This window comes from Netta rufina (genome assembly GCF_964035555.1).
Source record: "Netta rufina genome assembly, chromosome: 3".
Taxonomy (NCBI): domain Eukaryota; kingdom Metazoa; phylum Chordata; class Aves; order Anseriformes; family Anatidae; genus Netta; species Netta rufina.
The window spans coordinates 82,889,373-82,917,333 of record NC_140125.1 but is presented as its reverse complement, the minus strand read 5'-3'; the positions used below and the strand labels follow the sequence as shown (position 1 = coordinate 82,917,333).

Here is a 27,961-nt window from a genome sequence, read left to right as displayed (position 1 = left end):
AGCTAAGTCATACTAATTGAAACACTCCTACGTTATAATAGACCACTTATACCATTTGCATTTTCATATATGCATGCACATAGTCTTGCTAAAAGATTTCTGCTTGTTCACCACAACATCACACTTTGTAGGAAAATTAACAACAAAAAAAGATAGGAGTATGAAGGCAGAACTTCCAGGAAAGGGCCAGAGATACACTCCTAGAAAGAACAACTTATCTGTAAAAGCACTATACTAAACCAATCATAGAATGGCTCAGGTTGGAAGAGACCTGATTTCAACCTCCCCCTGCCATGAACAGGGATGCCACACTCTAGATCATGTTGCCTAGGGCCTCATCCAGCCTGGTCTTGAACACCTCCAGGGATGGGGCATCCATAGCCTCTCTGGAAGGTTCCAATTCAGGAACTCCACAAACTAAAAAACCTTTTCAGAGAGAAAAGATGCTGCAGGTCAAAACTATTGCCCACATTTCATATAGGAGAAACTAAAAGACTAGTAATGCTATATTTTAAGGATAAGTAAAATCAGTGCTAGATCTGAGAAAGGCTCTCTGAGGTGGTTGCACAAAATTTGTTTAGCTGTCTAATCTATGCTGAGGGACAGATGTGGATGCCTACCTCCAAAACTGGTAGCCTTAAAAATTCTGCTCATTTATAACATTACTTTTCATTTTTAAAACCAGGCTACTTTTCCATCCTTTATGAAGCTCAAGCATTAGGGTAGCCATCAGGATGGGGAGCACCATACTGAAGTCTTTTTGCTTCAGAGAACCCCATGCCAAGATCTTCCTGTCCACAGGTAACAGTATTTGCAGCTGGTGCATTTGCCACTCCCTCCTGCAGAACTCTGCACTGAACTGCATGGAAAAATCAGGTTAATTGGCTCACATGGAGAGTGAACCGGGTTTTCCAAAGGAGCAGCTAAAATATTGAACTGGCCAGACACAGACCCTGTTTTAAGGTTTTTACTCAGTCAGTATTTTATATTAAGTATAGAAACAACCTGGAAAAGACAATGCAGCCCAGACTTTCTCTTCTAACACTGCAGAACTGTGCTCTTTATTTACTGATGAATTTTGCCCAATAAACAAGCAGACTGAAACAGCTTTGCTAGAAAGGACAGACAGCTTCTAACACAAGTCTAAGCCACAGGCTGTGATTAAGATGCTTACCTGAGAGGTAGAACACATGTATTTTTCAATGGTCTTATGGAGAAGAAGAAGCTGAACTCACTGATTGTACAATACAAATGACTTCCTTCTGATTATTACATACAAAGGATGTGGTACCATAATATCTTCCAAGGGCTAGATGTAAGTTTTAGCTTCGTATTGCATGAAAAGTCTTGTGGAGTGTCTATACAATTATTTTCCCATATGATAAAAATACTTTAAAACTTCCTGTCTTTGGCTTCTTTTTCACCCTGAAGTTGTATTGGAACAATTCATTGTGGAGCTGCACAGAACATCAATAGTGTTGTTCAGAACATCAGAAATGAGCTAAATAATAATAATAATAATAATAATAATAATAATAATAATAATAATAATAATAATAATAATAAAAGTCTGTGAACTGAATCAGCAACAGAGTGAATACAGTAATGCCCTAAAGATAACAGTGAGGTTTCAGAAATGCTCCTTTCTTCACTAGGTCTTTACTTGCTATCTGAACATGTGTTACAAAGGGTTCAGACATCTGCACCCTACTGTAGTTTTCCACCTCATGAAGATTAGTGTTCAGGTCTTTTGAACATTTAAAACTTTTTCTGACTAGATACTGAGTTGGAAGTACTCAAGGAATATGGGAAGATGCAAGGTCCTTAATTTTCAGAGTGATTGTAGTTAGTATATCTGGGCAAAAATAGAGTCCTAGACAACTTTTTAAAAATATTAAACCTTTCATCAGACTTAGCACCTTAGACTTTATGCCTTATAAATCATTTGACACATGTCTTTAAATTTTGGGATATAAAAATCCCAGGAAAAAAGGTTACTATCACTTTTGAGTTATCATGTTACTTAATATGTACTGGATGAGCTTATTATTTCTGGAACTTAGAGTAGATGCTATTATCTAAATTAAATGTTCCATTTTAGGACAATTTGAGAATATTTTTGTAGTCAATCTGTCAATCACATAATTCCTTTGTACGGAGCTATTTTGATTTCTTGCAAATTCAAGTCAGTAACTTTATTTTGGTCTCTCAACCAGGTATATTTTTTTGAAATCAGTACATTTTTCAGTACCAGGTATCTATACTAAAAATTAAAACTTCATGCCTTGCTATACTTACAAATGGACCACTAGTCCCATGTATGATGTTAAAACAAAACAAAGCAAAACAAAACAAACAAAACAAAACAAAAAACAGTCTTTTAAGCTAAGATTTAATTTAGTTATTCAGGAAATAAAAGCTTATATCATTCATGTATTTTTAATAATGGTTTCCACTTTTTGAAACATACTGCCAAACTGAAAAGAACAAGGTGTTCTTTTTATACAAAATTTCCTTATATCAAAAGCATTTTGAATACATTTCACATTACATTAAAAAAATGTTAGAAACACAGTAAATTCAACCTTTACATGTGCAGGGATGTCATTGAAATTAATTAGTCATAGCCATATATCTACTGGCAGGCTAATATATTAAGCATAATGTTATGTACAATATTATGATCCTTAATTATACTTTGATATGGAAGATTTGAGATTATAGAGGAAAAACATGTCTTACAGCAGATATATGTAGAGATACATTTTATTTTCATTTCAAAAAATAGCAAATGTCTTAAGAACACAAGCCGGAAAGTTATTAAAAGCTTCATAGCAAAATATTTAGCCAACTCTGTTACAATATATAGGCTTGAGGTTCTAACAGTTAACACTATGCCTCAATTCACTGAGCAAGTAATGCTCCTGATACATAAACATTAAGCAGTTGAAATCTGGAGCTGAGTATTTAAAAATAAAAAAGGATATAGAGAGTGTGTGTACATGTATTTTATCTTTGATCTTTCATAACTGAAGTACAACAGTTTAACAGGCTTGATTCTTTTTGGGAAAAGCCATTAAAAACAATTCCTGAGTGAATATATCTAAAATGACCACATACAACCAACTTCTTGTTAGGTGAGCCTTGCAACTAGAAGTGACATTCTCTAGCATGACTGTCATGGCAGGATCACGGCCTAAATACCTTAATGAAATACATGGAAACTTTCTGGTATGCACATTCAAATTCTCATTTTCTTTAACAATAGCCTACAATTGTCAACTGAGGAACTTACCCTGCTGAGAAAAATATTGTTTTAAATGTCACTTCTTTTTGCAAAATCTTCTAATGAAAATTACCCCAGCTAAGCCTCCAGTGAACCACCATCCCAATAATTATGTGAAATATATAAATTGAAATTTAGGCAAGGGGCTTTTGTAATATTTAGTATACATATTGAATTATATGCTTTGTATCAGTATCTTGACCATAGAAACCTAGTTATTTAGCTTCTTGCTATTGCAATGAGAGGCAATATATTCATTTTTCATTATTCTCTTCAGATTCATGTCATGATATCATTTTACTATATACCATGTTTCTAAAACCCTGTTAGCATTCATTATGTCCCTATGATTTTAATCAGTACACTTTGATTTCAAAACTGCTGCCAATCAAAATGCCTTAGAGAACTAACCCCTGAAGAATTTTGAGGTTTCTTACTTTATGTATGCTTTCCCGGAATTTTAGGATTAAATCATAATGGATGTAGAAATTTTATTGTACAAAGCATAGTTAATAATTCACAACACTGGTATTCAACTTGACCAATTACAATGAATTCACAAAAATGTTTTGATACCCACTCTTTTCTATCCACCCACCCCCATATCTAAACAAGATTCTCACAATGACAATGGCAAGATTGTAGTTACTGAGATGTATTATATGTGAAAGCCAACACCAAGGATAAATGCTTGAATTTGACAATTCCAGTATGTATTCTTCCTCACTTCCCATTCTAGACTGCAAAAACAATTTCTAGACTCTTGCAGTCATTAAATAAGTAGAACTTACAGGTAAATGGAGCTTTTAATTCTAATGCAGGGTTTTGGAGTCAAATTCATAGAAAGTAACGTGCTCATATAGAACAGAAGAAATAATGACTTGGAAAAAAATGCAATAAGTCATACCAAAACTCTCTGAGCAATGATAATGTACTGTATTGCAGCTGTATGTTACTGTGACAACAAACTCTTGGACTTACAAAGACAAAGATCTCTGTTTACACAAGCCAATTTTAATATGTTGTTAGTCATCTGGATAAAAATGGTCTCGTTCTAGTTTCACTGAGAAGGAAACACTTGTCAAAACGTTTTCTTAAAAAATACTGTTGAATATATTGTAAATTGCAATTTAAGTATTAAAACCTTGTTTCTGAAGTTCCCCGCTTTAGGTTGTTACTCAAAAACTCATCATGTTCAAAACTCAAATTATTATGAGATCTCGATATCATAAGAAGCTTTTCTTTATTGGTAAAGTCTTTTTTGACTGCTGCTTGTGGCACAAGTAACCTGTCCATTGGGTCCTCTTTGTTTTCTAGTTTCATATATCCTTTACTGTTGCTCCGATCCAGTCTGGGCCAGCTGGGATGTTTCCTTTGTTCAGCTTGGACAGTGAGTGTAGATGGACCCCTGTCCAAATCCAGGGACTTTGAATGTGAAGACAGAAGATGCAAAGATGTGTTGGACCCAAACTGTTTCCTGGCAGCACCAGGGGATAAAAGCTTTCCTGTACTTGGTCCAAGGGTCATAGAAGATTTGAACTGATCATGTGGAGTGTCCACAAATGAATTATGCCGTGGTAGCATGGCCGCAGCTGGTTTGCAGGATTCCTTGGTGTCAGTTAATGGAATGGCCAGAGAGTCCATCGACAGATTTCTGGACCAACTCTTTGTGACCTCTGAGTCCTCAGTTATGTTGTCTATACTGGGCTCATCAATAACACAATTATTTAGTTTAATTACTGGCAGTGTGAAAGCACTAATAGAAGATGATACGATGGACTTTGTTTCACACTTTATAGAACTAGTGTTTTTGTCATCTGAAGCCTTGCTGGAATGAGGGTAAAGTCCAAAGACTGAACCAGATTGGTCAGTCATCAGAGGTGGCAGAAGGCTAGCAGTGGTCCTATCTTCATTTAGGGGAATCTCCTCTTCTTCAGCAGAACTATCCATTCTAAAATTACTCTTGAAGCCAGAGAAAGGTGCAACCGTGTTTGCAGCCAGCCGTGATGCACATGAACTCCCACTGTGCCCGAGTTCTCCTTCCCCCAACAAGCCAGCAAAGGCACCACTCAGCTGCTTTTGTTCCTTGATCCTCAGGGTGTGGATATCTATTACAGTGGAGTATATGTCTCTCATGTGTATGATTTTTGTTTCTTTGTCACGGTTTTCGTGTAGAATGGCATTTGCACAAATAAAAATGAAGATTCCAATGCCCATAGTAAAAGGGCCCAACATTTTCATCTTATCTGAGTGCACATGCTGTTCAAAGAAACGAAGTAAAATGCTTCCTTGGTTTCTTAGGATCTCAGTTTCATTTACTGGTAGTTTATCTTCAGATCCTAAAAGCTGTTCCTTTTGGGGCCAGTATCCAAGGATGGCCATTGCAATTCCCAAGAATGCGATAAGCACTCCCAAAACAAGGAAGAACCCCGATGGAGAATAGAGTCGGATTTTGCCCCTGACAATCACTACATCTGCCCTGGGCCGGCGTCTAACTGGCTTCTTCTCTTCAGAAGCTGGTGCTGTGGCAAGATTTACATGTTGCTGAGATCTGGCAGAGTCTTGCCTTTTCAAGGCAGCCAGTCCTGTTATGACTCCGCCGGTTGCTATCATAGTTCTATATTGTGCCCTGCGGGGGAAAAAAAGCAGAAATATTGATGCAAGTAAAGTTTGTGTGTGCAAATATAAATAGTGCTTTGTTAATATGTATATATTTCTTGATAATTAAAATATTCATCACTTTTAAAAAAGTTACTATATTTATTGCAGTTAGGGCATAATAAAGGTTTTAAGACTCAAATGGCATTTAAAAAGCATTTCCAAAAGACTTTTACCACTGTAAATATAGGTAATAAATCTTTCAGTAATGATACAGACTAGAAAACTAGTGCTCTGTGGTGACACATCAGGATTAAAAATGAGAATACTGAGAAGTCTTTATAAATGGTTTATGTCAGGACAGTCAGTAACAAGTTACAAGTTAAGAACCTTGTATGTGTTCTTGATCATTTTGCCATTATAGCTAGCTCTTTTAAAAACTTCTGTGACATACAATTAGTATGAATACAGATCATTCTACATACCCTCTTTAAGACATTTTGCCTTTTAGGTTTCAGCATATATTAATATATACTTATTCCATCATTTAAAGAAGCTTAAATGTCAAGCTCATGAATTCAAAGCTTCCTCATTTTGTTTTGTTTTGTTTTGTTTTGTTTTGTTTTGTTTTATTTTATTTTATTTTATTTTATTTTATTTTTTAGGCTTTTCACACCTGGTTGTCTACTACATCAGAAACATGAACCAGCATAGGTTTAAAAAGAGAAACTCACATTTGGTAGGGCACTTTTTTTGAATAAAAGTAACAAATGAAACAATAAAGTTCAGGATTATTAAATATCATTTTATAAGGCATCTTATAACCAGACTCAAAAATAGTTTCTCAGATTAACTAGTGAATATTTGGATGAATACTAGAAAGTATTATGGTATACAATTAAGATACTGTGAAGCCAGGTATGAAAAAACATATATGTTCTTTTTGATGGCCTTGCTAAGTTCAAAGATACAGAAAGGCTGACAGTCTGTTGCAGAAAAAAAAAAAAAAAAACACTGTGTCAATCTGTGTCAATGCTAGGGATGGTTTAACAAGCAGACAAGGTAAAAGTTGGACTGTGTGTCAGAGGCAGAGAAGCAGAGGCAAAGCAAACCAGTGATTGCTTTCAATTTACAGGCAATAACTTTCATCAGATATCTTTAAATATTTGTTTTTTAAAAATCCCAACATCACCCATGCAAAAATCCCAATCACCCATGCAAAAAGATGAGAGCTTTTATAGTATGAGAATGACCATAAATTGAGGCACTATCATGAATTTCCAACAATGCAAGCAGGTGTCAAGTAAGCTCATTTCCAAGCAGAAATTGCTCCAACCCACCATTATTTCATGATTATGAAATTAATAGGGAGTTTGAGACAGGTAGAAGCACTAATCCAGAAAAAAAAAATGTACCAGTGTTCATCATAATCTGTTCAGCAGTAATTCAGGTGACAGACAGAAGGAACAGCAAGCTGAATTCCTTCCATGTACCATTGTTAACAGAGAGAGTGCTTTCTCTCCTCCTGCAAGAAACCTTTTCTTTGTGAAGCGAAGACCTGAAAAAACAAGACCTAAGATGCAACATTTTCTTAATTTCTGAAAGCAAAGTTGATAGAATTCTTTAAAACAAAGAAACAAAACAAAACAAACAAACAAACAAAAAATACAACTCAGAAAGTTCACTTCTAGTGATAGGTTTCGTGTTGCTCAGCACTCTGGAAATTCTCACCCTTTGCAATTCACTTTCATTTTTATGCTGTCTGGGCAATTTCAGCAGTTCGAGAACAATTAATTTCTTGAATGTTTCATGAAGAGCCAAATTTTTCTTTTAATGTAGCAATTTTAACACTATGCTCCCCTTCCCCCCAAGAAAGTTATTCGAGGTTGATTGTATATTAAAAACAAAACAAAACAAAACAAAATAACAGTGTCTCATATGCCTATATTTAAGGGTTTCTGCCAAAAGCAAAAGATCATTCTCTAAAACATTAAGACTCTCTAGGCAGAAATAAATTAAGAGAATTACAGCACATCTTTACTGAAATTAATAGGTCTTTTAGCTATTATCTAGTTTGCTCCCTTATTCTTTTCCACATCCTAGATCTTTGCAGGTTTAAGGAGTTTCCATATTTATGTGGCATTTTGCAGCACACATAAACCCACTCTCATCCATTATCAGGGCTGCCAAGGAACTGCATGGGTTTGTGCTAAACTGTGCATGTTGGTTGGGTTTGATATTTTGTGTTCTGTACTATGCTTATCACAGCTACCTGGATTGCACCAAAGGGTGAACCAAGTAAGCTCAGATCTGGTTGGTAAATATTTTAAGCATACCTCTAGCTTAAGGAACCTCTAGTTCCTCTCTAACTCTGAAAAGCAGATCAAAAAAAAAAAAAAAAAAATATATATATATATATATATATATTTCATCCCGAGGTATTTTTCAAAAATTCTCATTTGCAAGTTTTACAAATATTGCAGGAAAACCACATCACAATTTCACTATTAAATGGTCTACAGTAACCTGAAGGACGGAGAAAAACTAAGATCTTCTATAATAAAAGGGAGAAAGAGATCTCCTAAGCCACCTGGCTGGCTTCCTCCCAGTACTTCAGGGGAACATTTTGTTCCTCTGTTCACTTTACCTGCATTAGAACTTGGATATAAGAGAGAGAAAGTCTGGCTGCAACAAGATGAAAAAGTATTTTATGTATAGAAGAAGTCTCTTTCCTATTTGTGAGTTCACATGGATATTACTAAATCTTTATTTAATTGAATAAAATCACAAGCAGGTTCATAAATATAATTTGCAATCAGCCACGGTGTTCATAAGGCTTATATGCTACTTAATTTTAAGAGCTGAATCTCTTCTCCATTTAATAAAATCATTGGTATTAGCAGACCATTGGTATGAGATGATTTCATTTCATTCAGAACTTCTTTCAAAATCCTATTACAATGAAGTGTATTTTAAGATGGGAAACTTTTTTTTAAAAAAAAGTATTGTATTTAGAACACAGTCACATTGTAGATACAATGAATTATTTTACAAATCTGTTTACTTTCATTACAGAACAGCCACAATGAGTTCCAATGTCAAATGTTAATTCTTTTAGCTTAGTACAATGATTACATTTAGTTTTACTCAAAAGCTTGAATTCAAACTTCTGAACAAGCAAACTTTACAAGATTTTGACTAAGAAGTAAAGAATGGTTATGTTAGAAGTTTTGACAGAATTTTTCTGGTGGCGCCGTGAATGACACAGGCTTATTTTAAAATGTATCAAATAATGGTAAAATTGATGTAGAGTACAGAGAAAAAAAGAAAAAAAAAAAAAAAAAAAAGAAAGGGATAGGCCTGTAAACCATTTCATAAACACAACCATTTTGCTGTTAAAAAAGCATCACAGATATCAAGCTGTTTTTGAAGAACAAACATTGAGTGTTTTTTCAAGCACCTGCCTTCCTAACCTTGTAGCTGCTCTGTTTGTTTCATCTTCAGCAGGAACATCAGTACCAAAGGCCTAGACAGTTTACAATTTTAGTCTTGAAAGGAACGGTGGCCTAGATTTACCCTTACAGCTAGCATCAATTTGTACTGTGCTGTTGTTACTAAGAGGTCCTCGCACAACCCTGTCGGCCACTCCAAGATCACCCAAGTCCGTCTTGGTATAGGTCCTGTAAAGTAGCTCCTCCTAAGGTTTGCAAACGTGATACAAGTTGGGTAATGAGATGAGAAGCATCAGTCTCAGATGTGGAGGATGCCTGCTTCTTACTTACATTACACTTGCTGCCCAGATCAAGGCTCCTAGAGAGGCTGAAAGGGATTCTTCTTTATCACCTTTCCATATGGGGAAAGGTTTCTCAGATGCTCAAGGAAAGGCTGTCATAAAGAAAATTATGAAAGAGGTAAAAACAGCTTTCCCAGAATAGTTGTAGGGAACCACTAGACTTGCAGCTGCTGAGCAAAGATTGAAGTATTCCCCTAACCAAGTCAGGAGGTCAAATAACTCAAATCAACAAAGAAACAGAGGCAGTAGATTCACTCTGTGATACAAAGGTAAGGCAGGGATAAATTATCATGGAGAAACTGTAGCACGGTTGGACAAGCGTCCTTCATTTCTATTCTGATTTGCACCAGTACATCAGGATTTCACTGATGATCAGACAGAAAAATGGTTTATTTATGCTGCTAGCATTACCCATATCTGAATTTGCCAGCCTGGAGAAGGGAGGGGAGGCCAGAGGTGACCTGGGGACTCATTAGAGTAACTTGCATCTCCAGACAACTGCAGAACAACTTGAACAACCTAGAAATGTCCACAGAGAGGTATGACAGATAAGAGGGAGTCACTCTGAGTCCTTTTGAAGCTAGGAATGGCCTCCACAAGTAATACTTGGTTATCCTTTGGAAGCCAAGCAAATGACTAAATTGGTGGGATAGGATTTGGTGGGATTTGAGCCCAGTTGACTCACTGATTATTCCAGATGTAAGACATGTCTACTGCAAGAACATATCATTTCTGTTTTAATTGCAACTGAGGCAATATTAGCTATTTACACAATGGCTCTGATACTCAGCAGTCTAGGAAAACCTAAAAGGTGTGTGTGGAAGAGCAAAAATACAATGGAAGGAACTGACTTTATTGCACATGCTAGTGGCTCCAACTAACTTTTCCTGGTTCCACAAACCACAAACTCCTTACTTTTCTCTTTAGCCTAAGAGGTCACCACCTTAATACCCTTCTTTACCCTCTGATGACTAGCATCACCATTAGTGTTACTGGTATCAACTAACTTTGTTTTTCAGAGATGGTCACATTATTAAACATGTAGTTAATCTCTCAGCAACCTTATTAACTCTCAGCCTGTAGTTAGCTTTGGAGCTTGGTATTTCTATTTCGGGTGCGTCGAGGTTTATCTATTTTTCAACAATTTTGGTACAATAACAGTTACTAATTCTACCTACAACAGAAGTCTTTTGAATAAATATATAGTCATTTGAATTATGCTGAGATTTTACATTTAATTTGAAAAGTATACCAGCACCAAAGATAAATAGTGCACTAAAGGATATTAGGATTATATTTCTTTCATATTATTTGTTTTATTCCAGATATATTTCAGTGTCCCTTATTATTTATGACCTTTGTAGTTTTCACAATTTTTTTATTATTATTATAAAACTGGAACATTTACTGTTTGAAAGATTATTGAAACTTAATTTTTTTGAAATTATCAGAACTGTACATGCTATTTCCCTGTAGTTTAGGTTTATGTAAAACTTTCTGAAATGATCAGCTATTGTATTTCAGCAAAGAATTACACTTCATCACATTGAGAAGTGTGACAAAACATGACTTCAAATACCATAGCATTTCCTATCTTGCTATTTCAGCTGATTAGTAACTTTACTTCATGTTAGTACTTGATTTATTACCACTTAAGTGACTCAATCTCAAATTTTAACAAGAGCACAAAATTTAATATCAAGGAAAGTGTCCTTTACCTTTGATAAACCTGAAATCCTAGCAATGAAAGAGGTATATGAGAGACCGTTTACCCAGAAATTCTCATAATCAAGAAAGCAAATGATAAAGTAATAAGAGAACTGGTAACACAACTAGGTAAACAAACCAGTATTAAGCTGAAATTAACAGAATACATCTAAACTTTGTTCTTGATGTATAATATATCAATGTGTTATCTATGCGTAGAGGTTGTCAATTGATACAATCAGTTCTATTCCAAAGGTAAAAATATAATGCTCTGTTAAAACAATCTTATAGACCAAAAGGATTAATATTTCTGGTAGAGATAATACAGCAATGGCCAAAGAAAGGTTAGTTCCACGAGAAACAGAAAAATCATCCAAAATTACATTTTTATTTCGTTGCTTAATGAGCAATCCCTTCCAACTGCATAACACACCAGCGGGACTACCCTATGATGCATCTCTCTCCTAATATCCAGTCCTTAAAAAGTATTAAAAAAGAAAAGCAAGAAAGCAAAAGACCTCTTTTGTATTGATGATTATGGGGTATTTTAAATGTATTTTAATTGACAATAGGTGAGATGAAAGCATGTGAAATGTGGTATTAAAAATCTTCATAACCTCAGCTGGGATTTTAAAGTCATGCAAGCAAAAGCCAAGGATAGAAAATTGCATGCCTATTTAAAACATTAAAGCTTTGAAATTTCCAGCTGAAACAAACCCTTTGGGTTCAAATTCCCTTTAATGTTGCCTCTTTTAGTCTGTAAACGGATAAGCTTAGGGACTAATCATGTCCTTTTAACCTCCTGGTTGCCAGTCAGATTATGGAAACAGGCCAAATCATGCAAGCAATTTCACAGCATAAAAAGGAAAAGGCAGGCTGCATGTGGGTCAGGCAATGCAAGAACTCCAGGCTGCCTACGATACAGCAGTAAAGAGAAGGTCCAAAGCAGAGATTAAAAGCTTAGGCTTCCTGGACATTGGTAGCCCTGTATCAAATGGTCTGTATTTGGTTTACAAGAGTACTATTTCAAACAGTAAAATCTTTTCACTTGTAAATGGAAAACAAAAGCTTGATATTAAGGATATATCAAAATCTGTGGGGAAATTCAAGGTCTGACTGTGATCCATTCATTCAAAATATCTAGATCTGGCAGCAGTTTTCAAATCTGCATTGTACTAACGCAAGCAAGGCTAAAGGTCTCCATCAGTTACCTCTAAAGAATCTATGAAAGACAGGTAGGAACGGCAAATGTGAACATTATTAATACACATTTCTTTATGAAACTATAATATTTACTGCTTTAAGGAAGGAATCCAGGGGGCTCACAAACTGTGAAGGACAGAAAACCACTCATCTAGATGTGGTGATCTAGATCCACTAATGTGGATCTAGAGTATGGACACTTTGGGAAGAAAAGGAGGTCATTGTTCTACTATTAAAAGTTGGATACTCAAACATACGCTAAGAAGGGGAAAATATTTTTTTAAAAAACAAACCCAAGCTCTTAGGAGAGTTGTGTAAGTCAACAGATCTCATTTTATATGTATTTCTATAACTATACTCAGTCACACTGAGCCCACGCAAAGTATCTTAACATTGTATAAAGGGGCACAGTCCCCTTTTATTAAAATGATTTTGATGCAGCTTTCAGAAGTGGCAAGTAGCTGTTGAAGCTCCCTTCTCTTACTATCAGTAGAAAAACCCAGATGGCAAAACCAGTATCTTGTGGTTATTTGCATATATTTGCCATATTGCTGAACCACACAGAATCACAGAATGGCTGAGGCTGGAGACCTCTAGAGGTCATCCAGTCCTAACCCATGCTCATGCAGGGACACCCAGAGCAGGGTGCGCAGAACCATGTCCAGGCAGCTTTTGGAGATCTCCTAGGAGAAGACTCCACAGCCTCTCTGGGCAGCCTGTGCCAGTGCTCCATCAGGAATTGCTTCCTGATGTTCATACAGAACATCCTGTGTTCCACTTTGTGACCATGGCCTCTTGTCCTGCCACTGGGCACCACTGAAAAGACCTGGCTCTGTCTTCCTTGCACCTCCCTTCAGGTATTTATACACATTGATAAGATACCCCTGAGCCTCCTCTTCTCCAGGTTGAACAATCCCAGCTCTCTCGGCCTTCCTCACAGGAGTGGTGCTCATCACCTGTGTTCATCATCTGAGGTGTTCATCATCCTTGTGACCCTACATTGGACTCTTTCCAGTATGTTCATGTCTCATATCCACATTGAATAATACATCATAACTCCATTTAGACTCACATTTGCCCTATTTCATTAGAAAGCCTGAGCCATGTCATTCTCTATCATGACTTTTATAACTGTTCTTATGTTAAAGCAGGACTCTCACAGCTGGGAAAATTTCAAATACAGCTGTGAGTAGCTCCGCTTACTAACAGTCTGCATAATGATACTGTGGAGAGGTTATGAAATTACCCAATTTACAAAACTATAAGAAAAAATAATAATAATTAAAAAAAAAAAAAATCCTTTACTGTTATTTGGGGAAAAACTAAGGGAAAAAAAAATCAGTCTTATAAAGTTACACCTTGTTACTGTTAAGTGAACCTCTCAACAGGACAAGGAATAGAACTTGGTTACACAGATACAACTGTGAACAACAACCAGACTTTCACAGCTACTCGGTTTGTGTGCACGGTAATGCAAGCCTCTCCTTCCTTTAGAAAGCACATGGAAGGGAGCTTGCAGAATGCTTTTTTGTTTTTCAAAATAAATTTTGGAATATAATTGCCTAAGACTCAGCAGGTCAGAACCATGGTTCATATATATCAGTGTGGCAATAGTTTGATTAAATGATCAGACAATTCAGTCTGAGTGGAGCTCAGGAGGTCTCTCGTACAACCTCCTGCCCACAGCAGCGCTACCTGCATGGTCAAACCTGGTTGCTTAGGTCTGTGCCTACTCAGGTGTGGAAAAGCCACAAACACAGGGATAGCACAGCCTCCCTGGGCAGCCTGCACCACTGCCGCTGTGTCACCATGTCAACCTGTCTTCTCCTCTCGATGCAACTTAAATCTACTGTCTCATCTGCTAACACCATGTAGCACTGTGGAAAAGCCTAGCTCTTTCTTCTTGTTTACCCCCCTGTAGGTACTAGAGGGCTCCTGTGAGATCCTCCCAAAGTCATCCCTTCTCCAGGGCTGAACCAGCCCTGATTCCTCAGTCTGTTCTCAGGGCAAGAGCTTCGGTACCTGACCAACTGTGGGCCCACCCAGTGAACTTGCTTCAGTCTGTGAATATCTTTTCAAATGTTATTGGTGTGAAATTCCTTTTTTTTTAAATCACTTGGGATTTTATTTGGCTTTAAACTTGACTTGAAATTGTCAACCAAAAGCTAAACGTGTAATTTGAACTAAAAATTACAAACTCAGAAGTATTGATAAACATAATCATAAGCTAAGTGAGAATGCCTGTTACCCAGATTTGGGGAATGCTGTGACTTTGTTCTGTAAATTACACAAAACAAAAATCCCTTTTGAATGCATCACCACTTACAGTATATGCCATATACACTAATTATTTCACCTAGTATGCCAAGGTCAAAAGCATGGTAAACAGGTAGCAATACTGCACAAAGATGAATGCCCAAACTGCTTGCCTTCTTTGCTCCAGGCTGAACTTTTCAGTAGGTCAGATATTATAATACTGTGCAAAATCAGCAACATCCAATACCAGCAGCATTGCACAGAGCTCGTTAGCCACTCACAAAAGCACAGAGCACACATCAAAGAGAGAAGGAAGCAACCTGAGTTCTATATTTTGCTTTCAAGACACTGCTTTATGATTGGCCTAGATTTGGTCTACAAGCTTTTGCCTGGCCCAGTTGCACTCTTTTAAACTTGCTCCTTCCTCAGTTACATCTATGGTGCAGTACATCAGGTTGAGTCTACAGAAGTTCAGAAATTTTACCAATGTAGAACACATGACATGAGGTTGGCACCTGGTCTCCTATGTCTAGAACAGCTTCTCAGTCTTCGTACTTGAACCACATGTTCTCTTCATGGCCACAGAACACCTGTCTTACGCATTATCAGCCTGAACCATCATCACATGTGATGTCCAGAATGTCCAGCCATTCTGCTCTGTGTAGCTGTACCAGCTTAGCCCAGGTGATTGACTAGAGAAACACAGGAGCTCTGATCCTGGATGTGTTTGTTTGTGGAATGCCTACTGTAATCTCTGTATTTGCCACATTTAGTTATCAATAACTTGAGAAGAGTAACTTGTTTTCAGAAGGGTGCATTGGTTACTTCTTCACATAAACATGGAATTTTTCATTTCTTATGCACAAATATGTCATGTCCTGTGTGGTGGTTTTACCCTGCTGGGCAGCTGAACTCCACCACAACCATTCTCTCACTTCCCCTTCTCAAAGAAAAGGGGGAGAAAATACAATGGAAAGGGCTCAAGGGTTGAGATAAGGACAGGGAGATCACTCAGCAACCATTACTATGAGCAAAACAAACTCAGCATAGGGAGATTAATATAATTTATTGCCTGTAACTAGTGGACTAAAACAGTGAGAAACTAAAAACACCTTACATCCACCTTCTTCTACCTCCTCCCCACTAGTGGCACAAGGGAAAGGGGGAATGGGGGCTGCGGTCAGTCCCTAACGCTTTGTCCCCACCACCCCTTCATGGTCACTCCCTGCCCCTGCTCCACGTGGGGTCCCTCCCAGGGGATGCCGTTCTTCCCCAACAAAGCCTGAGGGGGCTGCCCACAGGCAGCAGCTCTTCAAGCACTGCTCCCACATGGCTCCATACCACGGGGTCCATCCGTTCCCCAGGAGCAAACTGCTCCAGCAGGGGTCCCCCACGGGTGGGCAGCAGCTCCCCCCAGACCCTCTGCTCCTGCGTGGGCTCCTCTCCCCAGGCTGCAGCTCCGGCCCGGGGCCTGCTCCTGCGGGGGCTCTCCATGGGCTGCAGCCTCCTCCAGGCCACATCCACCTGCTCCGCCGGGGGCTCCTCCACAGGCTGCAGTGTGGAGATCTGCTCCATGTGGGACCCATGGGCTGCAGGGGGACAGCCTGCTCCACCAGGGGCCTCTCCACAGGCCTCAGAGGAACTGCTGCTGCTTGCCTGGAGCACCTCCTAACCTCCTTCTGCACTGGCCTTGGGGTCTACAGGGCTGGTTCTCACTTATCTCTCCCGGCTGCTGCTGCACAAGAAGTTTTTTTGTTTTGTTTTGTTTTTTACCTTTTTAAAATCTACTCTCCCAAAGGCCCAACCAACATCACCCACTGGCTCAGCTCTGGCCAGCTATGGGTCCCTTGTGGAGCGGGCTGGAGCTGGCTCTTATCTACATGGGCAGCTGCTGGGCTCTGCTTAGATGCAGCCCTCCTGCTACCAAAATCTTGCCAAATAAACCCAATACATCCTATTCCAAAATACATCACAGAACTATAGCAAAAAGCAAGACGGAGCTAAAAAAATGTCTGGGGAAACAAAAATGCTTTGCAAGAATAGTCAGACATTGGAACAGATTGTCCATGGAAGTGGTGGCATCACTGTCCCTGAAGGTGTTCAAGGAAAGGTTGGACCTGATGCTTAGGGACATGGTTTAGTGGGTGATATTGGTAGTAGGGTGGTGGTTGGACCAGAAGATCTTTGAAGGCCTTTTCAAACCTTAGTGATTCTATGATTCTAAGACTTGAGGAAAGGCTGCTTAAAAGGGGATTTAGTAAAAAAGTTCTTCTTTATTGACTAATAAAATTTTCTTCCTAAAAGAAATACATTGAATATGCAGACAGAAAAATAAATCTGGATATCCTAGACTTTACTTTTGCTTATATTTGCTTGCCTTCTCCAGTTTGTTTACATTTTTCTACTAAAAAAAAGAGCAAGAATGTTTTGGTTGGTTTTAGCCTCAAATGAGTGAGTTAGTAATTGTCTTTTATAACTAAAGTGACAAAATATGTTTCTAAGCTATTTTAGAACTTTGAGTAAACCCATTTCCTAGGGAAAATCAGTACTACAACTGGAAGCAGACATTGGCTATTTAGTCAGATATTCATAATTATTTTTTACACATTTGTCCATTCACATTATTAGCTTTCCTATTCAGGAATCAGAAAAGATCCTACATTAGCTATGCCTATAGGTGAAATAATTACTTTATTAAAAAAAAAAAAAAAAAAAAAAAAAAAAGTTATGCATTTTCTTTCATAAAGAATTTTCTTATTATTAAAAAAAATAATTTTAGGAGCACAATCTAATTTAAAATGTATAAAACAAGCATGTGGGTCTGTATGCATTTATTACAGTTTGCCTTTTTTCATTTTATCTCTCAGATGTTTCAAAGAATATGAAGGAGCATCTTTTAGAAGAAAGTGAAAACTATGAGGTAATACTAGAACAACCCTTGTGCATTCCAAATGCACAGAACTAATGGGAATTTGGAACCAAGATCACACAATGCAGATTAAAGTATTGACCAGATATAAATCATGAGTCATTAAATAAATATTATGAAGGTCTCTAGTTGTTTCTGAGTGTGTAAAAGCAAAATAAAAGCTTTGTTTTCAGTCACCTATTGCAAAGGAAAGGTATGACTAAACACTCTGGGGCTCGGTGTGCCAGAAGATGGATAAACTCAGTTTCCTAATTTAAAAAAAAAAAAAAAAAAAAAAAAAAAAAAAAAAAAAAAACAAAACAAGATCAAAGATGTTAAATACCTTGATGTACAATCACTAAGCCATTCTGGTTCTTCAGTCCTTGAGCACAAAATTTCAAATTACTTATGAATAAAACAGTGGTAGACACTTAGTGTGGAGGTATATAAGCACAAACAATGTTGGAATCCTTTGGCAATCATTTACACTCGTATCATCTAGCTTAACCAGCAATCTGTTACTTGATTTAGTCAGAGGCAAAATCTCCAGCCTAGACACACACTTAATGTAGGCAGTGACCAGCTGTCATGAAACCAAACAAATGTCCTTATCTGCACTACATGCTCAGTTAATCATGTTAATTAGCATGTTCTAACAGCTGTAATTTCCCACTGTATACAAATCCAATGATTGTAGGATCAAATACTAACAGGAACAAGATGAAGGAGGTATTTAAAAGAAGGTTTAAATCATATATGTATTAGATATGTGTTAAAATCTATTTGTTCCATAACTATGGTGTCTCAGCAAAACTTTCCCTCTCACCAAGAAAATACGTCTCGGCCTGTAAAACATACAGGCTCAAAACTGCAGGAGTTATCATTCTCTGTTTACCATCAAAGACCTAGAAGCAATTTTTCAAATGCATTTAAATAATGCAAGAGACTAACTCTGAAAAGTTCTTAAATACCTACACTGTGTAGTCATATTTGAAAATCTCAGTGCATACAAGAGATACAAAAAAAAAAAAAAAAAAAAAAAAAAAAGATGTAGTTCCTGACTTTGCAGAATTTAAGTACCCGGGGCAAAAGGTGACTGTGAAAGCCACAAACTAGCCACCAATAAATAAATAAATAAATAAATAAATAAATAAATAAAAAGCCTGCTACCTGACAATCACCGTGGCAGCATAATTTGAAATTAGTGGCTGAGGCACCAGCATGGGAAATGGGACCTGGGTTCCCAGCCCCTCCACCACCAGGACACTTTTTAGTCATGTCGTTACGTATTAGTCCACATTATTAGAAAAGTACACACAGGGGGTATTCAGAACAAGAACTGGAATTTGTTCTCCCTGAGTGTTGCAGCCACATGACAAGAGCATTTATGTGGCCAACAAGAACAGCTGCTTCAGCACAGCTGTGGCTCTATGCTCATCTTGTCTGTCACTTGCCTTTGGAAATCTCCTTTGACACCTATGTTCTAAGCAACACTGGAAAATAGAATGGGTCTCTGTTAGGATTTATTTTTTTCCAACAAAGACCTTTGTGCAAGGTTTCTTACCCTACCAAGAAGCAAGAGAAATTAGCAACAATACAAATATATAATATAAATAAAGCACTATTTCATTGAGAAAGGGAAGCAAAAATACTTTTGATGTACCATATAATGAAACTTTTTTTTTTTTCCTATTAATGGATGCCTCAGAAATAATTACGTAATTCACAGTAAAACTTCACCATGTCTTCTGCTGAACATTCGAACACTGGTGCCCTAGTCAGACATCTGCCTGGAGACTTCATTAGAACCTGTAAGCACTCACACCACTCCACAATTTGCTGACCCATAATCTCAAGTTAGTAAGTACACATAAGAGCAGCAGTTTCAAGATGCGGGCACAAACAAATTAACCTACATGCTCATTTCTATCAAAAAACTTTCCTTCGTGACCCTTAAATGGTCCATCTCCACTTTATTCTGTTTGCCTAAGTTTCAAATATTACACAGCTTTTACATGGCATCAAGGTCACTCAAATACAGAAGAGTTGCCATGACTTCATTTTGCATCCATGAATCAGAATATGCCTATCCTGCTGTTTTGCAGAAAAACAGCTCCATCCAGTTATTCCAGTTAAGTCCATGACATATTGAGTCCAAAATAGAGACTCTGTGGAACAGTAGGCTGCTAGGCCTGAGAAAAATGAGAATATTCCTACTAAATGAGGAATGATAAATGGTGTTGCTAGCTACAACATGGTGCCCCACTTAAAGACTACTTAAAGACTACTTAAAGAATGGATATGTTGCCAATAGCATAATAGTGTGTTGTTCAGCTTTGATACCTTCCATTCTAAATGTATGTCTATACATTTGTGTTTTAACACACTTGAGCTACCCTATGTAATTTAAAACAAGATCTCAGTCGACCCATGCAATCGGGACAGATGTCAAAACCACCTGATGCTTGGTAACATTTTAATTTTATAAGGAGATGTCAACTATTATTAGCATGTATTATAGGCTGCAATTTATTCACAAATGACTTACACAAATTATTTTTTTAGCTCATTGATGTTTTCACGTTGCTATTGTTACATCACTTTATGCTTTTAATATTTTACTTACTTTTCCTTAGCCTGGGTCTGGTCACAGTCAATTACAAAGATAAAGGTGAGTTTGTTTTAATGGAAATCCTCCTGACTTAAACAAAGCCAGCATAAGGTTCAGAATCAAGCACTTTAAATATAAGTAAGGCAAGTTTAAACTAAACTGAATGCATGACTGAAATTGATGTACCTTGTTAAAAACTGTTGGTAGATATGTGATGCAAATACAAGTAGCATAAACAATCAAGAGAAGATTTTAATATGGAGTTCAAAGTCAAGAAAAGAGAAAATACAGAGTCATTTTTTTCCAGTTTCTGTAGAATTTATATTTATGTCTTATTGCTTTAGGGTCTTCTCAGCCCATCACAGAGCATTTGTAGCTATCAGTCAGTCTGGCATGTCTAAAGCTTTAGCCCAATTTCTCCATGTATTGCTGAGGAGAAAAGAAAGTAAAGGTCACTAAATCTCTCTCAGCAGACTACCAAATACTAACAGATACAGTGTGGGTAACATTTTTTTTCTTGTAAGAAACTACTGCAAAATTATCAGCTATGCGTGAGAAAAGCAGGACGAAGAAACAGGGAGAGGAAGATAAATTTAAAATGCAATTACAGGTTGAGCAGCAGGAAGCTGCCAGTAGTCCACCATAAAATTTTCAGTTTAGAGTTTAGGGGAAAGAGTGAAATACAATACCATCAGTTAATTATTTTTTCAGCAAAAGGCTAGCAACATGTTACTAAATTACTTGAAATAGATTTACTTAGATAGCTAAAGCAACAAGCAAAATCAAAAAACAAACAAACAAAAAAAAACATTATCTGAGCATGACTGAAGGTATCCACTAAAATGTATAAAAATATATAGAAGAATTGCCTAGAAATACAGTACTATTTAAGAAATATTTATTTATGACTTGTCTCACAGTTGAGTTTAAAGGTCACCGTTCAATGCATGTCCCACCCAATGGAAAGACAGAACCTACACCAATGTAAGCAAACAACAAAAGACAATAGATAAATACAGCAGACTTTACAAAACAGTTGAGACTATCAAGATTAGTGCAGTTAACAACCAGAGCATGCCAGGAGCATAACTATTCTATAGTTTTATGAGATACTGCCCTAACACAGGTCACTTCTGAATACAGAAAGTTAGATTTTACATTTCCTTGTGGAAGCCTTGAGGGGTTTGATTCTGCAGAAAAGATGCTTCATAGAAAACCCCAGGTAAAGTAAATGGGTTAGGTAGCTGGATTAGTATATAAATACATGCATTCAAGTTCATCATGGGACTAAAATGTGAAGAAAGTAATTACTGCTTGTTCAAGGCAAAGAAAGTACTGCAGCAGAACCAATCAGCAATGCCACAGTAAGTCAGATATATGAGAAAGTAAAAGGACAAATGTTATTTTTTCTAAAAATGTGCCCAAGAATTAGCAGAGCAAATATTAGAAGGAAAAATTTCTGTGCAACATGAGCTGAGCTTGACATTTGAAATAGCGGCTGATAGAGCTGCAAACATTAAGGACCACCCAGAGTGAATAAAGAGGCAGAGGGGCATGCAAAGAGATGAACCAGATCGTGCAACTATGTGCAAATAGCCTGGAATGACAGAGATAGAATATGATTTAACCAACACAAATGCCAGAAAATGAAGATAACAAATGAGAACGTTCTAGGAGGCAAGGAAAAATCAAATCAACAAAATGACCTACACAAATGATGAAAAAACATGACAGATGAGAATGAGAGAAAAAAGGAGGGTAGAAGAAGCATCTCATGAGAGCTGTCTGATTTTAAGAAATGTGTAAGGTCTGTGGGAGTTAACTAGTGAGATACACATGCAGCTGCTGGCAGATTTGGAAGTTGATCGCATCCTCCTGTTTCAGCTGGAGGACAAGATTTTACAGAGCACAAAGCTTCTTTCCCTTTCACATCACATTGTTGTTGTTCCTCTACTGAAAGGATCAACCTTCATCTGCCCAGAGGCTGAAATAAACACTTCACAGGCACTTCTTTCAGGCTTCTCATTTATTCTTCAGTTTACATTATCCTAGAGCATCACTAAGACACCAACCAAGAAAAACAATATAGAGCTGGCTAAAGTCCTCACAGAAGTCATGGACTGCTCTGTGCTGATTCAATATCGCCAACTAGTCTAGTCACCATAATTGAAAGAAGTCCTCTGAAGGGTTCCTAAGTATCTAACAGTTATGTAAGCTGGCTCCCTTGGGAGCCAGCCTGCCTGCATTACCCTGGTACAAGTGTGTGGATTCTTATGCTATCTTGACATCCTAGAGTGTAGGTATGTGAGGCACATCCAAACCGAGAGCGTTCCAAATTCCAGCCAACACTGATGCTTTTGCCTTTCAAATAGCTGTGAATTTGAGAAAATGTTTAACACAGGTCTTCTGCAATTTTTCACAGCTGAGTTGCTGAGTGGGTGAAATAATGGGTCAGAACAGAGGACACTCGCATCTTTCCTGTTGCCCTCAAAAGATAAATTTGGAAGAGAAAGATGGAAAAATAAGATGCTTGCCAAATAATCAGAAATTTTATTTTTCTGTACTATCAGGAAACAGGTTGGGCATTTTTGTTGTTGTTCTTGCTGGCAAATTTCTATTTGTTAGTGCTTTATTGGAACCTTTGAAGGACTTCTGGTCAGCTGCAGACTGCAAACATGAATATCCCTAGCACTGCAGATCAGCTGAAAGCTGTGGTTTAGACTTTTCACATGGACAGTCCCATTCCACACAGTTCCAAGTCACATTTTCTAGACCATAGACTGATGTTTGTATATCAGACCTCTTGCTTACACATGGCAGTCTTTCTGTGACTCTTACACAGAAGAAGCCTCCCTTATACGTAGCAATAGTCAGTGTCAATACTGAACCTGATGGTTCCTCAAGGGCTGCCGTTAAATGTCTTTGCCGTGACAGGAGCACAAAAGTCTGCTCATCACTGCCAAACATGCTGAAAGCAGGGACACAGAATTAGGATCTTAGTGGTTGGTATTTGACTGCTTTTTTTAAGCTGACTTAAATCATCAAACAGGAACACAGCTGTGCTCTCTTTTCCCAACTTGTCAGATCATAATCCATATGTAGATCCACAAATTCAGCCACTAAATCCCACATCTGACAAGCCAAAAAATGATCAATTTTAGGTAAACTTTGTGTATACACTATATGGAACTAGGTCAGTATCTTAGTGGATTCTGAAATGAGAAAAATCTAGATGAGTCAGCCTGCTTTGGGACTAGTGGGACGGATTCCTAAATAATCCCTAAATTAGCCTGGAAGCAATTATCTCTTCTCCAGCTCATAGGTCATACCAAACAAGACTGCCTTGCATCTAGTCTACATGCAGAACCTTTATTGACCAAATATTCTCACTTATACTAAAATCATTACAGAAATGTCAGTAAAGAGTACTAGTGTTAATGACGACATCATCATCCAGGGATACCATAAATACCCTTTGTGATCCTGCCCACAGAGGACCCATGTATGTATGGAGATTCCAATTTTCTTTCCATATGAGATATGATATAGATCATACCTAAACCAGGACCATGCTGTCACCTCAACTGCTTTCAGAACTGCTGGGACATTCATGCCACTCTAAAAGCATCAAGTCCTGAGAGCTCTGAGAGATGGCCAGAAGGTGAGATATGAATGTGTTGCCTTATTCTAGATTGGAAACTCCCAAAGCCATGCATGCCATAGCACCTTACTCCTCCCCTATTCTATTCTACTATTGCTATACTCATGAATAAACATAATTACACCTGTCCTTGGTGAGTATCACACAAACCTAATTGAATTACACCACAGTGTGGTACTTGCTCTGAAAAAGCATTACTAAGGAATATTGATGAAGTGCAGCATAGCCAGCAGAATATTTCTATGAAACCTTCAATTTTCCAGCACTTCCTGATTATCTTCTGATCTGAGCTGTGTGACCCAGCTGAGCATTAACATTGATTTTTGAATTTAATTACAGACACTCTGGCTTGGAGAGCTGTGACATGCTGAAATTCAATTGAATTGGGCTTTCCCTGGCCTCTTCCTAATAAACAGTGTGCCAATTAATCCAATCCTGTTCTGATTTTCTGCAGTGCAGGCTACATTTATCCTTCCCCATTCCTTCACACTGAATGCCGTCCCCCATTTGCATGCTGTCCCCATGCATTCCTGCAGCTTAACCATATGCCCTACATTAGCTTATTGTGTTTCATTCAATCAGTTATCACATAAATATATTGCTTAAAAAACAAACAAACAAACAAAAAATGGGTAATAAAAGCAAGATGAAGGAAGGGCAGGTAGAACTCAGTATATGTTTTGGAGATGGATTTACAGATTTGCATTTGTATAGGCTGCAACAGGTATATATTATTCAGAACATCTTTATTCATCTACTTTTTTATTCCTGTCCTTTCCATTTGACAGTAATGTAGTTCCATGGTAGCTCAATTTATTTCACTGATAATGTAACTAGGTTACATCCATCCAGTGCCAACTCTTGAGGACTGACGTTAGCCCTGTGGAATAATGACAAATGATTCATTTACTCCACTGGCTTATGAAAGGGGTAAGTAAGAGATGCTGTTTCAAGCTAAGAAGTCCTGATTCATATTTCTTACCCATAAAATCATAAACAGAGTCCAGCATACCGGAACCTACTCTTGGTCAATATCACAGTAAAGTAATGTTCCAGGATGTCCGGAACATAGCTATAAAAATGTCATCAGATTATCACCAACAGAATTTATTAAAAGTTTAATATGCATTTCCCCTCATGAACATGACCAACTACTGCACCTACTGCACCAAAAAGCTTAGCGCAAACTTTTGAATGATCCAGGACCTCTGCCAGAAGTTAACTGTAAATCTTCATTCAAAATGGAAATTGAGTTCCCAAGTTACTTAGAAGTTTTTGACACTTTTACCCTTGGGGTCTGAACCTACAATTAAGGCAAGTTTTAGGCTTTAAGCAGTTGAGGATTACAGCTTTCCACATTCTACCTTTTAAAATGGGCAATGGCTCTTTTGCTCTGACCCTAAAACACCCTTCTCAAATTTCTATTTACTAGTCACCAAGTAATTAAGTTATAACTGTTCCCCTAGACTGATATTGCTTCTACAGCCCTGCCTTGTTCTCCATGTACATCAGCTTTAAAAATAATTGTTTTTTTTTAAGACTCTAGGCAAGCTTTAAGGTGATAAATTACTATCTTGCTATTTGTAGATCTGAACTCTAGGGCTTTTTTCTCAATCTTTGTTAATGGTAAAAGGAGGAAAACCATTTTAAAGAAGAATGTGCAAGCCATATGGTCTGCCTCACTAACGTGTTTATAAGGTGATGCTCTCATTATTTTCAGACAAAATTTTTCACTATTTCAGCAGCTCAGTCTACTTGGGGTGGTGAACTGCAAACTAAAAACAGCTTTAAGATACATTGAATGATGCCTAAATTCAAAAATTCCTCCATTAAATTGCAGTAGGATTTATATATATATTGACAAAATACAGGATGTGTGTTTGTGTGTAAGGAAACTCCATTAATTCAGAAAGGATTAGCAAAGTTACTATCAAAGATTTGTTATTCCTTTCCTAAAAGGCCCTGTATAAGATCTCTCCATTTTGCTCTTCAACAACATTTCCTTGCAGTCCACACCCCAGGTATGAAATTCTAAAGAATTCTCCTGTAGAAAACCACAGGGGAGGAAAAAAAGACTACTAAATCATAAATTAACATAGAAAACATTATTTGTTATAAATTATTACTATGAAGTATGGGCAGAAGCAATAGTTTCTTCACAAGATGTCAGTTGGATATTCAATCTGATGAGATGGCATCAATATTATTAACATGCATACTAAGAAGAATGCTGAAATATATGAAAATTCAAAACTGTGTATTTCTATTGTCATCCAAATGATTACACAAGAGGTACAGTAGGACATAACACACATTTAAATTTTATCTGTTTAAACAAAAGGAAAATAAACAAATAATGCTTTGTTTACTTTTCCCTATAGAGACTGCCTTGCTGAAACATTTAAGCTTGCCCTTAGACACAATCTTCTTCATAAGGATCACTTCACATTTTATATTTAATATTCAACTGCTCAGTAAACATTAATTGTGTTCTTTCTCCACAAAAAATTAAAATGAAACCCATTCTTTGTACCATGTCAACTAGAGAACTTTAACATTCAGAATAACTTCTACAAATATAAACTCTTTCATTTTAGGTAAATATATATATATATATTTTAATTCTCTCTCCAACACTGCTCTTAAAGTCAAACTAAAATCTAGAGAGACAATAAGACACTTAGTCCCTTTACCAATGGTAAAGATAGTGCCAGATATTGTTTTAAAATGGTCCAGACCAGAAAAGATCTCCAGTTCATTACTCCACAGTCAAAAGCATTTTATAATATCTTTCATTTAATCTACCGCTCCCATTTTAAAAGCAACACATTTTTTCCCACCTTTCCACTGGGATCACTCTGCCCCAATGTCTAGAAATATTCTTCTCACTTCCAGCTCCACTTTATTCCTGGGTAGATTATCCTCTTTTGTTTTGGTGCCACATTTTCTGAGATAGTTGAACCCAATCACATTTTTGAGACAAGCAGTGTCTGATGTTGAAACAAATCATAGTTGTTTCTCTCTCTAAAGTAATTTGTTATGGTACTTTCTGAATTCCCAGTGGTATTAAGTAGGAGAGATACATCACTTTCTACATTCTCTGAGCACTTGTTTGATCCACCAATATGTTTAGATGCACGCTGAACTTCAAGAATATGAATATTGAAGTTGACCTTGTAAGCATTACAAGTGTGCTTATTTGTTTAGCTAAAGTGTTCCACACATTGTTGGGTGGAAGCAATATCCTCCACAACTTGCAGACTGATGCCAGTGGAGCAGGAAATCAGGATCTGAGGTAACCAATACAAATAACAGGCACAAGAATGAGGACAAACTTGTGCATCAAGAAAGAATAACTTAGGATAAAAAAAAAGGGGGGGGGGGGGGGCGTAGCTGCTCACTTTTAATGTGCACATTAATTTACATGCACATTAAGACAACTCTAACAATGTATACCACATTCACATATGATGCATTTGATGAATTAGCAATTAAAAAAGAAGTACTATAGCTGATATCAATGACTGTGCATTTTCCTCTTTGCTAAGTAGTTAAAATGTTTCAAACAAAGCTATTTCTAATCTTAAGTTTATCATAAGGAATGAATACAAAAATATTATTTGTGAAGCATCATCGAATATTACAGACTGAAAATGCCCTACTCTCCAGTGCAGACCTTAAGTATTAAACTCTATTTGTAGATTCATACGGTACATGGTAAATATTCAAGTGTCATGCAATCTCTTCCTTCTCCAGCCTTCCCAAATTCTCTCCTTTGGAAATAATCCTAGTAATGGGACCAAGTGGTGAGCTGTAGCCTTTGGTGCTACTAACCGTTGCAAGTAAACATGGAAACTGAGCTGAAGTTCTGACAAAAGAAGGATCAAACACTTATTTGCAAAGTGGTGGATGTTTCTCAGTTACACAAACTGGGATTA

The 27,961-nt window shown here is 37.2% G+C and overlaps 1 protein-coding gene across 1 annotated transcript; it reads right to left on the bottom strand.

The window, feature by feature from the left end:
* Positions 1-4,423: 4,423 nt before the first annotated feature.
* Positions 4,424-7,429, bottom strand: TMEM200A (transmembrane protein 200A; the record flags this gene model as incomplete). Its single annotated transcript, XM_084283370.1, has 2 exons — positions 7,300-7,429; positions 4,424-5,915 (listed from the first exon to the last, which is right to left on the bottom strand). Exon 2 carries the CDS (start codon positions 5,897-5,899, stop codon positions 4,424-4,426), a length of 1,476 nt encoding a protein of 491 aa, XP_084139496.1. The 5' UTR covers positions 5,900-5,915; positions 7,300-7,429.
* Between the last annotated feature and the right edge of the window lie 20,532 nt (positions 7,430-27,961).